Source organism: Gobius niger (genome assembly GCF_951799975.1).
Source record: "Gobius niger genome assembly, chromosome: 7".
NCBI lineage: Eukaryota > Metazoa > Chordata > Actinopteri > Gobiiformes > Gobiidae > Gobius > Gobius niger.
In genome coordinates, this window is record NC_136858.1 from 3,923,397 (window position 1) to 3,935,818 (window position 12,422).

Genomic DNA, 12,422 nt, shown 5'->3' on the forward strand with positions numbered 1-12,422 from the left:
CTTGCATGAGAAAGAAAACTAAAAAGGTATCTGTGTAAAGTAAAGTAAAGTGGGATTTATTTTGATTTTAATATTTTGAATCGCATTAAACCTTAGGAATTAATCAAAAGAAATCAGGGCCGTACAAAAAACTACCACATATTTATGTCATTAATCTACAGCAAAGGTTTCAAATTGATATTTCTGAATTAAACTTTTTTCCCCATTCACCTGCAGCGTCTCGCCTTAAAGTACTCGCACCTTGGATGGACTGATTCTGATCATTTTATTTCTCAATTTGCCTCCACTACAAAGCATGTCAGCTGTTGTCTTTAGCTCTTTTTTCTGTACTTTGTTGCAGAGACGACGACGACATCAATGACGTGGCGTCAATGGCCGGAGTCAACCTGAACGAGGAGAACGCTCGCATTTTGGCGACGAGCTCGGAGCTGGTGGGGACCATGATCCGATCGTGTAAAGACGAGGCGTTCCTGCCGCCGGGTCTGCTGCACCGGCGCATCGTGGACATAGGTACGACACAGGCCCCTCCCCGTCCGCCAGATTTCACTGTCACGGCACTAAAGTTTAACATCGTTTCTTCAGCGAAAAGGTCCGGCGTGTCGGAGGTGCCGGCGGACGTGGTGAACCTGATCTCTCACGCCACGCAGTCCAGACTCCGGACGCTGCTGGAGAAGGTCTCGGTGGTGGCTCAGCATCGAACGGACGGAGGAAAGGTCAGAAAATCCCTTCGTAACACTCGGTTAAACTTTTGCCTCGCTAACGTTTACTTTGTGTCAGGACGAGGATTGCTACGAGCAGACGACGGATGTGCGCTCCCAGCTCAGGTTCTTTGAGCAGCTCGAGCGGATGGAGAAGCAGAGGAAAGACGAACAGGAGCGAGAGATTCTGCTAAAAGCGGCGAAGGTACGGTTTGAATTGCAGCCCTACAAGACTGAGCATTTTGGAGTGTGAGGAAACTTTTTAGGAGGTTACATCAGTGCGAGTCACCTGATTGTCAGAGAGTTTTTGCTCCTCGTCCTTGTAAATACAGTACATAAAATACAAAAAAATCCTTGCCTCAAAGAGACTAGATTCAAGTTGGTCATTTTTATACTCACTACTGCCACCTCATGTCTTACGCGTAACTGCAGGTTCTATATTAAGCTTGTGCATGACGGCGCTTGTACGGGGAGGAAAACACTTAATATATAGTATAGTCCCTTTAACCAAGTGTAACCCCAGTTCAGATTTACCCAAATCTAAAAGGCCAGTCTAACGCCTGAAAGCTAATACCTGCAAAACTCAAATAAAGTGACCGTTTTCCTCACCTCAAATCTGCTTGGTTCAGGTGGTCGTATAGTCCATTTAAGATTGGAAAGTACATTAACACAAAATATAACAAAGTGCTGTGTAACTGTTAAACAAAGGAGTCTTTCCTCTGCCCAATCCCGTTAGACCTCGGAAGCGCAGCAGGAAGGGCCTGGTCGATACTTGGATGTGAAACCGTTTGGAAACACCAGGAAGCCTGGTGAATGTTGTGAGAGAGTGGTTGGTGGTGGTCAGAGGGGCCCATGGCACAAACTGGTTGCCTCGCATCCGTCAGTCTACCCCAGGGCAGCTGTGGCTACATTAGCTTACTACACTGAGTATGGAGTTAATGAATTATGATGACAGTGTAGCGCTTTGAGAAACTTGGTAATAGCCTGTAAAGCGCTTTACAAGTGTAAGGCATTATTATTATTATAAAATGGATGAAATAATTGTAGATGAATAAAATGAAATGAAATTTTCTGTCCGCTCACACCAAAGTCGAACTTAGACCCACTGACCCCGACAGTTTGTTTGTCTATGCACAATTCCTCTCCTTTTGACCTGAAAGAGGTGGTGTTGTTGTTGTAGTGTAGAATTATGACCAACAGGTGGTGCTATTGTTTTTCTTTTTACGAAGATCATCTGAGCCTTAGTGTCTGGTGCAGAAATAACAAAGAAATATATGATAATTTAACTAGCTTATATATTCAGCTGCAGTTTGGGCTGAAATTGATATTTTTGCTAAAAAGTTGGCACTTTTGTCCAATTCGTTCTTCTTTTTGATGAAATTGCGAATCCTGAAAAATTCTTCCTTTATAAAGCCTTTTAAGGTGTATTAATCTACTTTTTTGTTTTCATTTCCAGAGTCGTGCGCGGCAGGAGGACCCCGAACAGGCCCGGCTCAAACAGAAAGCAAAAGAGGTTAGTTTTGTTTTTTTGTTTTGTTCAGCCTTTGACATTTCTGATCTTATGCTAAAGGTAAAGATCATTTACAAAAGTCCCGTCTGAAAACAGGCCTGTGTTGTGCCTATAGACAATGCATGTATTATTCATAAACACGGCAGCGCCTTAAGTCAGACAGCTGTGTCGCTGCTGCCTCCTCAGGGCGAACCCTCGGGCCGCGGGGGGTCAAAGGGCGCTACCCATAATCCCCTCGCTGCCAGGCGTTACCCACAATCCCGCGCTTTGGGGCTGCAGGGGACAGACGGGAGCAGACAGAAGAGGCCACCCCAGGCGAGAAGACGGGAGGCTGTTTGAGCAGACATTAAGGAATATTATCTTAGGTCTGATACTAAACAGGGCCCGTGTTCTGATAAATGCACCTTTTAACTATTTAAACCAAACATTTTAGGTGGAATTAAAGTGAAATTCAATTGAAAATGAAAACGCTGCTCAAATATTATTACTGTTTAAGGTCATCAAATACAAAGAAAAGTAGTTAGAGGCACATTCGGCTGCAGCTTTGGCTGAAACTATACCTAATGTTTAGCTCAAAAGTTGCCAGTTTGCGTTTCAATATCAACATTTCCCCTCATTCCTGTGTTTTGATGGAAAGTTGGTGTTAAAATCGCATTGAAAAGCTTCAAATTTGACTTGCTGCTACATTCATAAACCCTTAGCAGGATGTCCAAACTTTTTTCGTCTAGGCTTCACATATTGAAACCTAGACGGGATGAAGAGCCACAGATCAGTGATCAGTGCTGCTTTGACTTGCAGAGGTTTAAATTGTGCCCCACACCTTTTATTTACCCTTAAAACCTTCATGCTGACGTCATGTCTCATAATACAGTGTCACAGCTGTCAAGTGTCCCGTTTTGGCCCGTACAATACTGTATTTTGCCCTTTCCCGCCGTCTTACAGTAATGGTGTTATCCCGTAATTATCCTGTATTATAATATAATATTAAAAAAACACTCAAGCCTCTCAAAACTGCACTCTGTCACGAGCCTCGCGTCCGCCTGCCACCTGCAGACGCCCGAGTTCTCACGAGGTTGCGTAGCTGTCAGGAAACTGCTCTCGGCGGATGCAAATCAAAAACTTGTCAGGTATGCAATGTTGTTAGGTTATAATTGTGTGCAATTATTAAACTTCACATAAAAAAAGACCATCTCTGTTGATGTGTACCAATTCAGCAAGAAGTGTAGAAAAAATGTATCTGAGGGCCACATTTGGCTCCTGGGCCACACTTTGGACACCCATGCGTTAAACGATACCAGTGTAGTATCGAGAAAAAAACGTTACTAATATTTTCTTTATTTTCTCCCCATTTTATTTCAGATTTTTTCCCCCATTTTGTAAATTTGCATATTTTCCAAACATTATTGTTCCGTTATCTGGTTCTAGATGACAAATATTAGGATTTGAAAAAAAGTACCGGTATTGGGGGAGGAAAAGTAAGGTATCCAAGTATTAAATGTACATTTCTTTTGAAATAATGACATTGCTAGTTAAAAATACATAAACTATGACTATAAACACATTTTCATAGCGAAATTACCTGCCAGATTTACCCATATTTTACTTGTTGTGTCCAATTTAAGTCTGAAATCCAAATTTTCCTTTCCAATCCTTAGTGATGTGACATTTGCAAAAAAAGTGCATGGATTTGTTGTAAAATGGGCTTTATGACATGAGAAAGTGTTGAACTTTACTGTTGTAGCTGTTTTAAAAAAAAAGCTTCAAACGTTTTCCCTCAGCCGCCGCATATTGACACATAAACAAAACAAAGAGGTCACTCAACTCTGAAGCTCTAACCCTAAAATTGGAGGGGTTTTTGAGTTTGGACACCGTGACTTTAAAGTTGTGAGCTTTTGCGACTCCTCTTCCCTGTTCTGTCCTTCACAATGATCTCGCGCTGAATCCTGAATGTTCGCGCAGCTGTCGAGAGCGGCTGCAGCGGAGAGCGTTTGACACAGAACAGATCGGACTGAGACAGATCCAGGACAAGAGTCGCCTCATTAAACCAACAGTAACGCTAATGTGAAGGGACGGAGCGCCCTGTTCAACGCGGATACTGTAACCCGGCTGTCGATGTTTAAGAGCAAATCACAGCTACAGATGAGGCCGATTTGACTAATTAATGAACTCACTTTGAAAGGTTAATAACAGGGGCATTATAAAGCATTAAAAAGCATTCAATTCAAGTCAAACTGGCATCAATTTTTTTGGAGGGCATTGCTCTCTCTCTGTTGGAATGTTTGACAATCCTAAGAAATTAAATGTGCTCATATTTTGTTGATCGTGGCATCACAATCACATCTGGGCACTCAAAATGGCATAAAAAAGCATTTAATATGACTTGCCGCTGCCAGTAGAAACCCTGAATAGAAACCTCAACTCTATTTTTCCCAGAGAATTGAAACGTATTTTGACTAAGAAAATACCCAACTCTCAGTGAGCACAAAAGATTATTTAAAAATAGATGGCTTAAAGCCATATGCTTAATTATTTTGGTTGCAAACAATGAGAAAGGGAGCTCAGACGTTTGACATTGTTTTTTTTTTTAGGTCCAAAATCGTTTTTGACATGTCTTGGGTCATTTCCAGCTTCCCAGTCCTGCACATTCAAGCCATGATAAAAACCTGGCACGGTTGAAACATATTTTAAGTACTTCCTTGTGCTTTTTTCGAAAAGAGTATCCTTTAGACCAGGTGTGGGTAAACGTTAGTGGACGTTTCAAACAAGTACAACTCTCACTTTAACTGTAATTGCACAAAAGCAGCAGTTGTGTCGTATCTTTCTTCCTGTCAGTGATTGTATTGATATTCACCCTTTTAACCGTTGCATCAGGCCTGGTGATGTTTAGCAGGCCGGATTGAAGGGCTAGGTGGACAACTTTCACAGAGCAAAACTGTCATGGAAAGGCAAATAAACGAGCTTCAAGCTTCTTGTTTAATTGACACATGTTGCCAGAGATGGTGCGAGGGTTTCCTCAGGGCATTAAAGCGGTACTAAGTAACTTGTTTACCTTCAATTCTTTGCATAGTCCCTCTTGGGGTAATACAGGTGTTGATGGGATGATTGGGGGGTCTTTTATCTCCCCCTGGTGTCTCTGGACAATTGCAACTTCACTGCCTCCGGGTCGGAGCCACCAATACACACTAATGGAATCACGAAGAGGAAGCTAACTGCGGGCTAGCGCCACTTAAACCATATTTAAAGCCAAGTTTGAGTGATAAAAATAATCTCCATTGTGTAATTGGATGTACAATATCCCTCTGTCCCTTTGTCTTTTCTGTCAGCATAGTATTTACTCTCATGGACAATTAATAAGTAAACAAACACAACATGCTGACACACCCTCAGTGCTGCTTATGGCCTCTAGGGGCATGAGTTACTTAGTACTGCTATAAAAGTCATTAAATCAATTTTGCCAAAATTAAGGCCTTAAAGGGACTAAATGCAAGTCGGCCATTTTATACTCACTACTGCCACCTCAGGTTTTACTTGAAACTTACTTGAACAGTTTCAACACCCCTGGTCCTCTGTGAAGAAACCAACTAAGAAATTTCAAAAATACTGAGCTTTATTTCATCTAAATAAAACTCCTCTCTGTATTCCCTTGCCTGCGTTTGGATGGTAATGAAGTGTTTGTTTTAATGTCCACAGATGCAGCAGCAGGAGTTGGCGCAGATGAGGCAGAGAGACGCCAACCTCACGGCTCTCGCTGCCATCGGGCCTCGAAAGAAACGCAAACTCGACTCACCGGGAGGCTCCAGTGCGGGATCTGAGGTAACGAAACACTTCCACACATCAGCAGAGGGCGCTACACACCGAGCTGAGAGGGATTCGACTTTCTCACACGCTCAAATGGCCAGCCCACACTAGTCACAGCAAGATTTCCATGAAGTTTCTGTGTTTAAAAGTCCAGAAACCTTCACCAAACTTGATTTATTCTGTCCATGGTCAAACAGTTTCTTGCACAGATCGAGTTTGCATGTTGCTAACAATTTCCAAAGTTTAATTTTGTTTCTGCTGGTTTGGTCCCGAAATGATTTTTGCCAAAATCAAGGACCATGTCATTAAAAAGCATTCAATTCGATCCAAACTGTCATGTGGGTAAGGCTGATATTAACCTGCTGAATACTTTTAAATATTAATCTCCAGACCAGAAGGTGGAAGAGACTTGTCTTTTTCACATCTGAAAGAGGAGGGTTAGAGGTTTAAAAAAAAAAGCCTGGTCTCCTTTTTTCTGCTCTGCACATGTTACACAATCGCCCACGCGTTTCACCAAAGCGCAAGTTCTGCTACTCGGGTCAGTTTCACACGGGTTAGGTCAACCTGAGCGCGTCGCTTTTGGATCAGTGAGAATCTTTGGGCCACACTTTGGGCCAAACTAAACACCTGAACAGGTTTCTCTCCTTAAGTGGGGCGGGTTTGCAGGCGACGGATCTCGAGACTATCTAGTCTAGCTTTTCATCCTCTTTTTGTGCGAAGAAAAGACTTATTTCTAATGAACAGGGCATTTCGATTACTATTCTGATCAACTTTATATCATAACGGTATGTCCCTCTTCTACCCCTCTCTCTCTGCTGCACAGTATAGCTCCATGTGCATTATTAAAGAGCATCTCTCCTCAGTCTCGCACATCAACCTCACTGTATTTAACCGCGAGAGAGAGAAAAATGACCTCAGCGTAACATCAGGGAAGTGCATATGTCGCTGCACTGACAGGGCTCTGATTGCTTGATGCCTGTTGTCATGGAAGTAAGTTTGTCAAACTGCTGATCATTGTTTCGTGGCTGACGTTTGGAGCGAGAGTCTGTGAATGAGACTGACCTATCGTTGAATATACAATTGACAAGAGCAGTCTCGGGTTGGCCCACAAAATCCCAGTGCAGGTTGAGGTTTCCACTACACTCAAGGCTCCCACAGATGTGCACACATCACTAAAGCAACAAAATGACCTGAAAGTTTTTGTGAGCTGCGATGAGAACAATGTGGACAATGCTGCCTTTTGGTTTGGTTCATGGAATCATTCAGAGGTCCATCCATTCATCCATTTTCTTCCGCTTTATCCGGGGCTGGGTCGCGGGGGCAGCAGTCTTAGCAGAGATGCCCAGACTTCCTGATCCACGCACACCTCCTCCAGCTGTTCTGGGGGGGGGACCTCGAGGCGACACCAGGCCAGCTCGGAGACAAAGTCCCACCAGCGTGTCCTGTGTCCTGTGCCTGGAACACCTCCCGAGGGGGGCGACCAGGAGGCATCCGAAACAGATGCCCACGTGGAGCAGTGACTCTACTCCGAGCTCCTCTCGGGTAACTGGTACCAGGTATTATTTCGAGGTGTCACGGCAAATCCTAGAGGAAGAAGCAGCTAAAAGATGAACTATAAGGCTTAAGCAACATGCTAATGTTATGCTGACTGCAGCGAAAGTGTCTAAATGCTCTCATCGGTAAAATCCCCTTTTAGACCAGCGGTATGAAGTTGTGAAATATTAAATCTGTATGACCTCATGTTAATACTGAGGGCAGTCCTCTCTCTCGTTTGTCAATCAGAGGCCAGTGTCTGTTCACGTCACATTAGTCTCGTTTCAGCGCTTTGGCCACAGCCAGAGGTGCCTGGTCAGACCAGTTTGGCCTGAGCAGTGGACGCTCGCCCATCAGGGTTAACCAGGCACTGGGGTGGGTAGAGCCTGTCAGTGTAAACACCCTAAAAGTGCTCCAGCATGTGTGAAAACAACCTCAGAGAAGAGGTCCAGCAGTGTCTATAAATACAAATCCATAGTTACTCTTGGCTCTCAGCATTTTGGCTTTTTCAGTTTTCGCGGCCACTTTGTTTTAATCATATCGGCTTTCCAACCCCCTTCATATTGCACCCTAAAAATCCATATTTGCCAAGCCCGATAGTCTGAAGTAGGATGACGCAAGTCCTCTGCATTATACATATGTAAATCTAGGGCTGTTTTCTTGACACACTTGATTTTAAGTTGTGCAACAAAAAACACCAAGGCTAATGTGTCTAAAGCAGTAGAAAAAGCCTGAAATAAACCTCCATAAGACCTTTTAGTGTGTGCGTCCACTCTGACCTTTTCCATCGCCTCCTGTTTCTCTCCAGTTTAATCCAGTGATGAGAGTGTTTTAGTGAAAGGGGTCACTCTGAGCCTCAGGCCTGAATTTGGGCGCTCTTTCTCTCCCTCTCTTTCCCTCTGCCTTCGCTCCAGGCCTCGTTTGGAGCCCTTAGGCTTTGCTGCAGTGCATGATGGGAGGTTGATGTCTTTTACGAGAGGAAAAAATGGTTGCACGGTTCAGAATAAGACATGCAAACAGATGGCCGATTATTCCAAAGTGATGCCTTTTATCAAAGAAATTCAATAATTGTGCATTTGTTTTGCTTATTGGGGTTATGTTCGGACATGGTGTAATTACAGCTATAATAAATAAAAAGCATGCAGCGCTCGCCCATCTGTCCCACACTGATCCTTTCACAAATACTGATGTTTTTGGTATCCACGTGTCGTATGTAAGACAGCGCCAAAAAAGGCAATGTGCTCAAACGTTGCAAAACTTTAGAGCACGGCATTTTTCATATTTAATTGTGTAGGTCAGGGTCATGTTGTTGTGCTGCATCATGGCGACCATTTAAGGAACAGGCCACCGTTTTTCCATACTGTGTTATGTTCTTACCTGAGCTTAGACGAGTTGATGCGTACCTGTCTGGTCTTTGTGCGTATGGCTTCCAACTTCACCCCTGTTTGGAGCCATAGGAATACATTGGGAGATGCCAAATGCTAACAACATCTTTGGTCGTTTTGCCGTGGCCTGTTCCTTTAAGAAAAGGAAGGTGGATCTAGAATTCTGCGTTTTCCAGGAGAAATGGACTCATGGCTTCTTCTTTATCCAAGTGAAAGGCCTGTGTGCCTAGTATGTGGCGAGGTACTGGCAGGGATGAAGAAGGCAAATCTCGAGCGACATTACACCTTGAAACAAATGCGTTTGGATAAAATGAAGGCTCTTCATCGGAACCGCTCGTCGCTACCTCCTATTGGACATTATATTTGCCTGGATTCACCTGAACTTTTAATTGTCATATTTATTGCTCTGTTTTATTGCCTTAATGTTTGGTTGTTGTGATATTGGGCTATACAAAACCATTAAACTTAAACTGACCCAAACTTGGTTAAAACCAGCTTTGAGTAGCATCATCATCACTGCCAGTTGACATCAGACACAAAGAAACAATTCCAGCCATCGCATTATGTGAGTCTGACATGCATAGAAATGATGATGCTCTACTTAGACTATCAGTCCCACCTCAGTGTTGTATGACCTCCAGAATGTATGTCGCTGTATGTAAGGCCAAAGGAGTACTTTGTGAAACTTGATTGGCCCTTGATGTGAAAAAGGTTCCCCACCCCTGCTGTAGAGCTTGGTTTACCAAAAAGAGGTTTTAATTTGATTTATGGGAAATAAAAGTTGTGCACACGTTCAGTCCACACACAGCGTGGTCATGGCGGACGAACAGAAGAGCTTGAACGCCCCGTGTCATGGGAACGTTTTGGCTTCCCTGTCACATTTAATGATGAAGGAAAGAGGTTGGATAGAGTGCGCGGCTCCCGTGTTGTCAGGACACAAAACAAAACCCTGATAATGATAGACGCTTATTAACGATCCTTATGGCGCTGGAGGAGTCCGCTCAGCGTCTCCCCTGTCAACGCCACCTACTCTGTTCCTCCACGCTCTGAGAGTCCGGAGAAATGCGGGACGGAGCCGCTCTCACGAGGCAGTGACGGGTGCGGACTAGTCTGTATTTTAAGACAAAGCGCTGAAATCCACGGGAAAGACGCCACGTAGACTGGAGACACTGGAGCTGTCGCTGAAGGATTGAAAACATTGTCCAAACACAAGTCCTTCTCCATGAAGCAGCGCACATGGGGGTGAGGGTGCAGGCGCTCCAGTCCGGACATCAGCTGATTCGATCAGAGTGTGTGGGGTTGGAGCACATTATAGGCCTATTATTGAAATGGCATTGACTACACAGTTTAGGTTTATAATCTATTTAATTGTCTGTGATACATTTAATATTATTAATAGTAGAGTTGTTTTTAATGAATGGTCATTGGTCCATGTTTAAAGGAAGGAGATAATATGCTTTTGCTGATCCAAAAAATGATCCGATCCGTGAGTTTTTTGATCCGTTGCACCCCTAATCAATTATTTCAAATTTTTCACTGACTTACTTTATGGTTTCATATAAAAATAACAGAAAGCTGTAAAATGTCTTTGTTCATTTTGCACACATTGTTTCCTTTAAATAAACATTGTTCCACTGTTAGAATGTTCCTCTAGAATTAACAAATGTCTGAATCTTTTGCGTTTCTTTTCTGCAGGACTTACAATTAGACATTTTTTCTTCCAGGCCTTGTTTGTGGACTGTTTTTTTCCAGAAGCTTTAAAGGCTCCATTGTTCTGCCTTGTCCCGTATACATCAATTCCAGAAATTCGCTCGAGGCAGATATTAGCGCCAGGGGGTCGGCTGCAGTGCATCATGGGAGCTCCGGCCCTCTCTGTCCTCAGGGCTCGCTCCGGGACGCCCCACCAACACAAAGGGGCCACACCGGAGAGGACAGACCGGGGAGAGGGGGGGATAGAACCACTAATGGAGGGCAATAAGGCTGCACTTTTAACAGCGACATTTGTTTATGCTCCACTTTAGGGGCCAATGATATACAGGAGGTTCTGTTCACGTCATTGTAGAACGTCATGTCTGAGTTGGAGCAAGCGCCTGTACCACCCAGTGGGAGAGACACAGATATGGAAAGAGATCTCCAAACAAAAAATGTCGCCCTGATCGTTGTTTGGAAGTGATTGGATTCACAAATCTGCCACATTCACCTCATGGCTGAAAGTCCTTCCATCTGACCAACATCAAGCACATTATTTTGAATATATGGTGCGTTCATGTGGACTCCGGAGCTCGTTTTCCCGAGATGTGACGTCATTGTCCCCAGTTGGTTTGTGTTTATGTGGGAAAGTGGGGATTTTGATGTCATCAAATAAAAATGGTCTTTTATCACTGAGTAGCTTAGCTGGACTAATCATTTAAATGTGTTTTTAGCATCTCAAAAACGAAGCGTTAGTTTGTTAGTTTTAAAAAATATCACGTAAATGTGCTTTTTGCTAACATTGATGTCAGTCATTTCACTCGCAGTTTGGTACTATAAGGATGACGACAGCTCACACTAAACTCAAAAAGTAGCAGTGTTAACAAAAAAGCTCACATAGATGATAAAAGAACAAATCCGCTGATTTCCGCAGTCAGGTGCGGAAGTCGAGAAGCTCGTTTTTCCCCCGAGTTCTCCTGTCGGTTTCCCCAGTTGAGCGAGTCTTCACGTGAATTCCCCAACTGAGGAGGTCGTTCACCCGAGTTCCCGAGGACAACATGAGCGCACCAATTGTCTCCATCTCTGGGCACCTTTATGAGACTTAACAGCCACTTTTCCACAGGCAGACACTACTCAGCCTGGTCAACCTGGTGGGGCGAGTTTTTCGCCTGCCGAGGCCAGGGCCAAACCGGTCTGACCAGGTTTAAGTTTAGGACCGACCGCTGTCTGTGGCCAAAGCGCTGAAAAACCAAGGCTAACATGACGTGAACAGACGCTGGCCTTTGATTGGCGAACGAGAGAGAATATTTCATCGTACCACTGTTCTGAAAGGGAAAGATTTTACCGATATTAGCATTTAGCCGCTATTAGCACAACTTTACCTGGTGTTAGCATAGCATTTGCATGTTGCTTACCATCATAGTTTGTCTTTTAGCTGTTTCTTTCCTTGAGTATTTGCCTTGGCACCTGTAGTTGAAACATAAGCATGTACTGGGTAGAGTCGATACGCGAGTACATATCGTGGAGTGCTCAGTAGTTCCGTGTTCAGTGGAAAGGTGGCTTATGTGACCCGAGTTAATTTGTGCTGAGAGAGAAGGCGTTGAACTTTGTGACAGTTTTTGTACCATTGAAATTGTGCTGGATTTGGCCCGAGCTCCTGTTTCCTTGCCTGACCTGCGTTGGAGAGAGAGCAGCTCTTGTATTTGTTTTGCTCTGTGTGCGTTAAGAGAAGTCTTTTGCCTGAAGCAGAGGTTTTACTGAGCCCTCAGGGTTTGCTGCAAAACATCAAGGCAGTTTTGTACGGCTCTT

The 12,422-nt window shown here is 43.8% G+C and overlaps 1 protein-coding gene across 1 annotated transcript in view; it reads left to right on the plus strand.

Moving 5' to 3' along the window:
* LOC306965839 (transcription initiation factor TFIID subunit 4-like) overlaps positions 1–12,422 on the plus strand; it is a 38,458-nt gene that overhangs the window by 17,431 nt on the left and 8,605 nt on the right. The window contains exons 11-15 of the mRNA XM_079560406.1: positions 341–510; positions 583–713; positions 778–903; positions 2,155–2,211; positions 5,899–6,021. Coding sequence (XP_079416532.1) covers positions 341–510; positions 583–713; positions 778–903; positions 2,155–2,211; positions 5,899–6,021 — 607 coding nt within the window. The remainder of the gene's footprint in view (positions 1–340; positions 511–582; positions 714–777; positions 904–2,154; positions 2,212–5,898; positions 6,022–12,422) is intronic.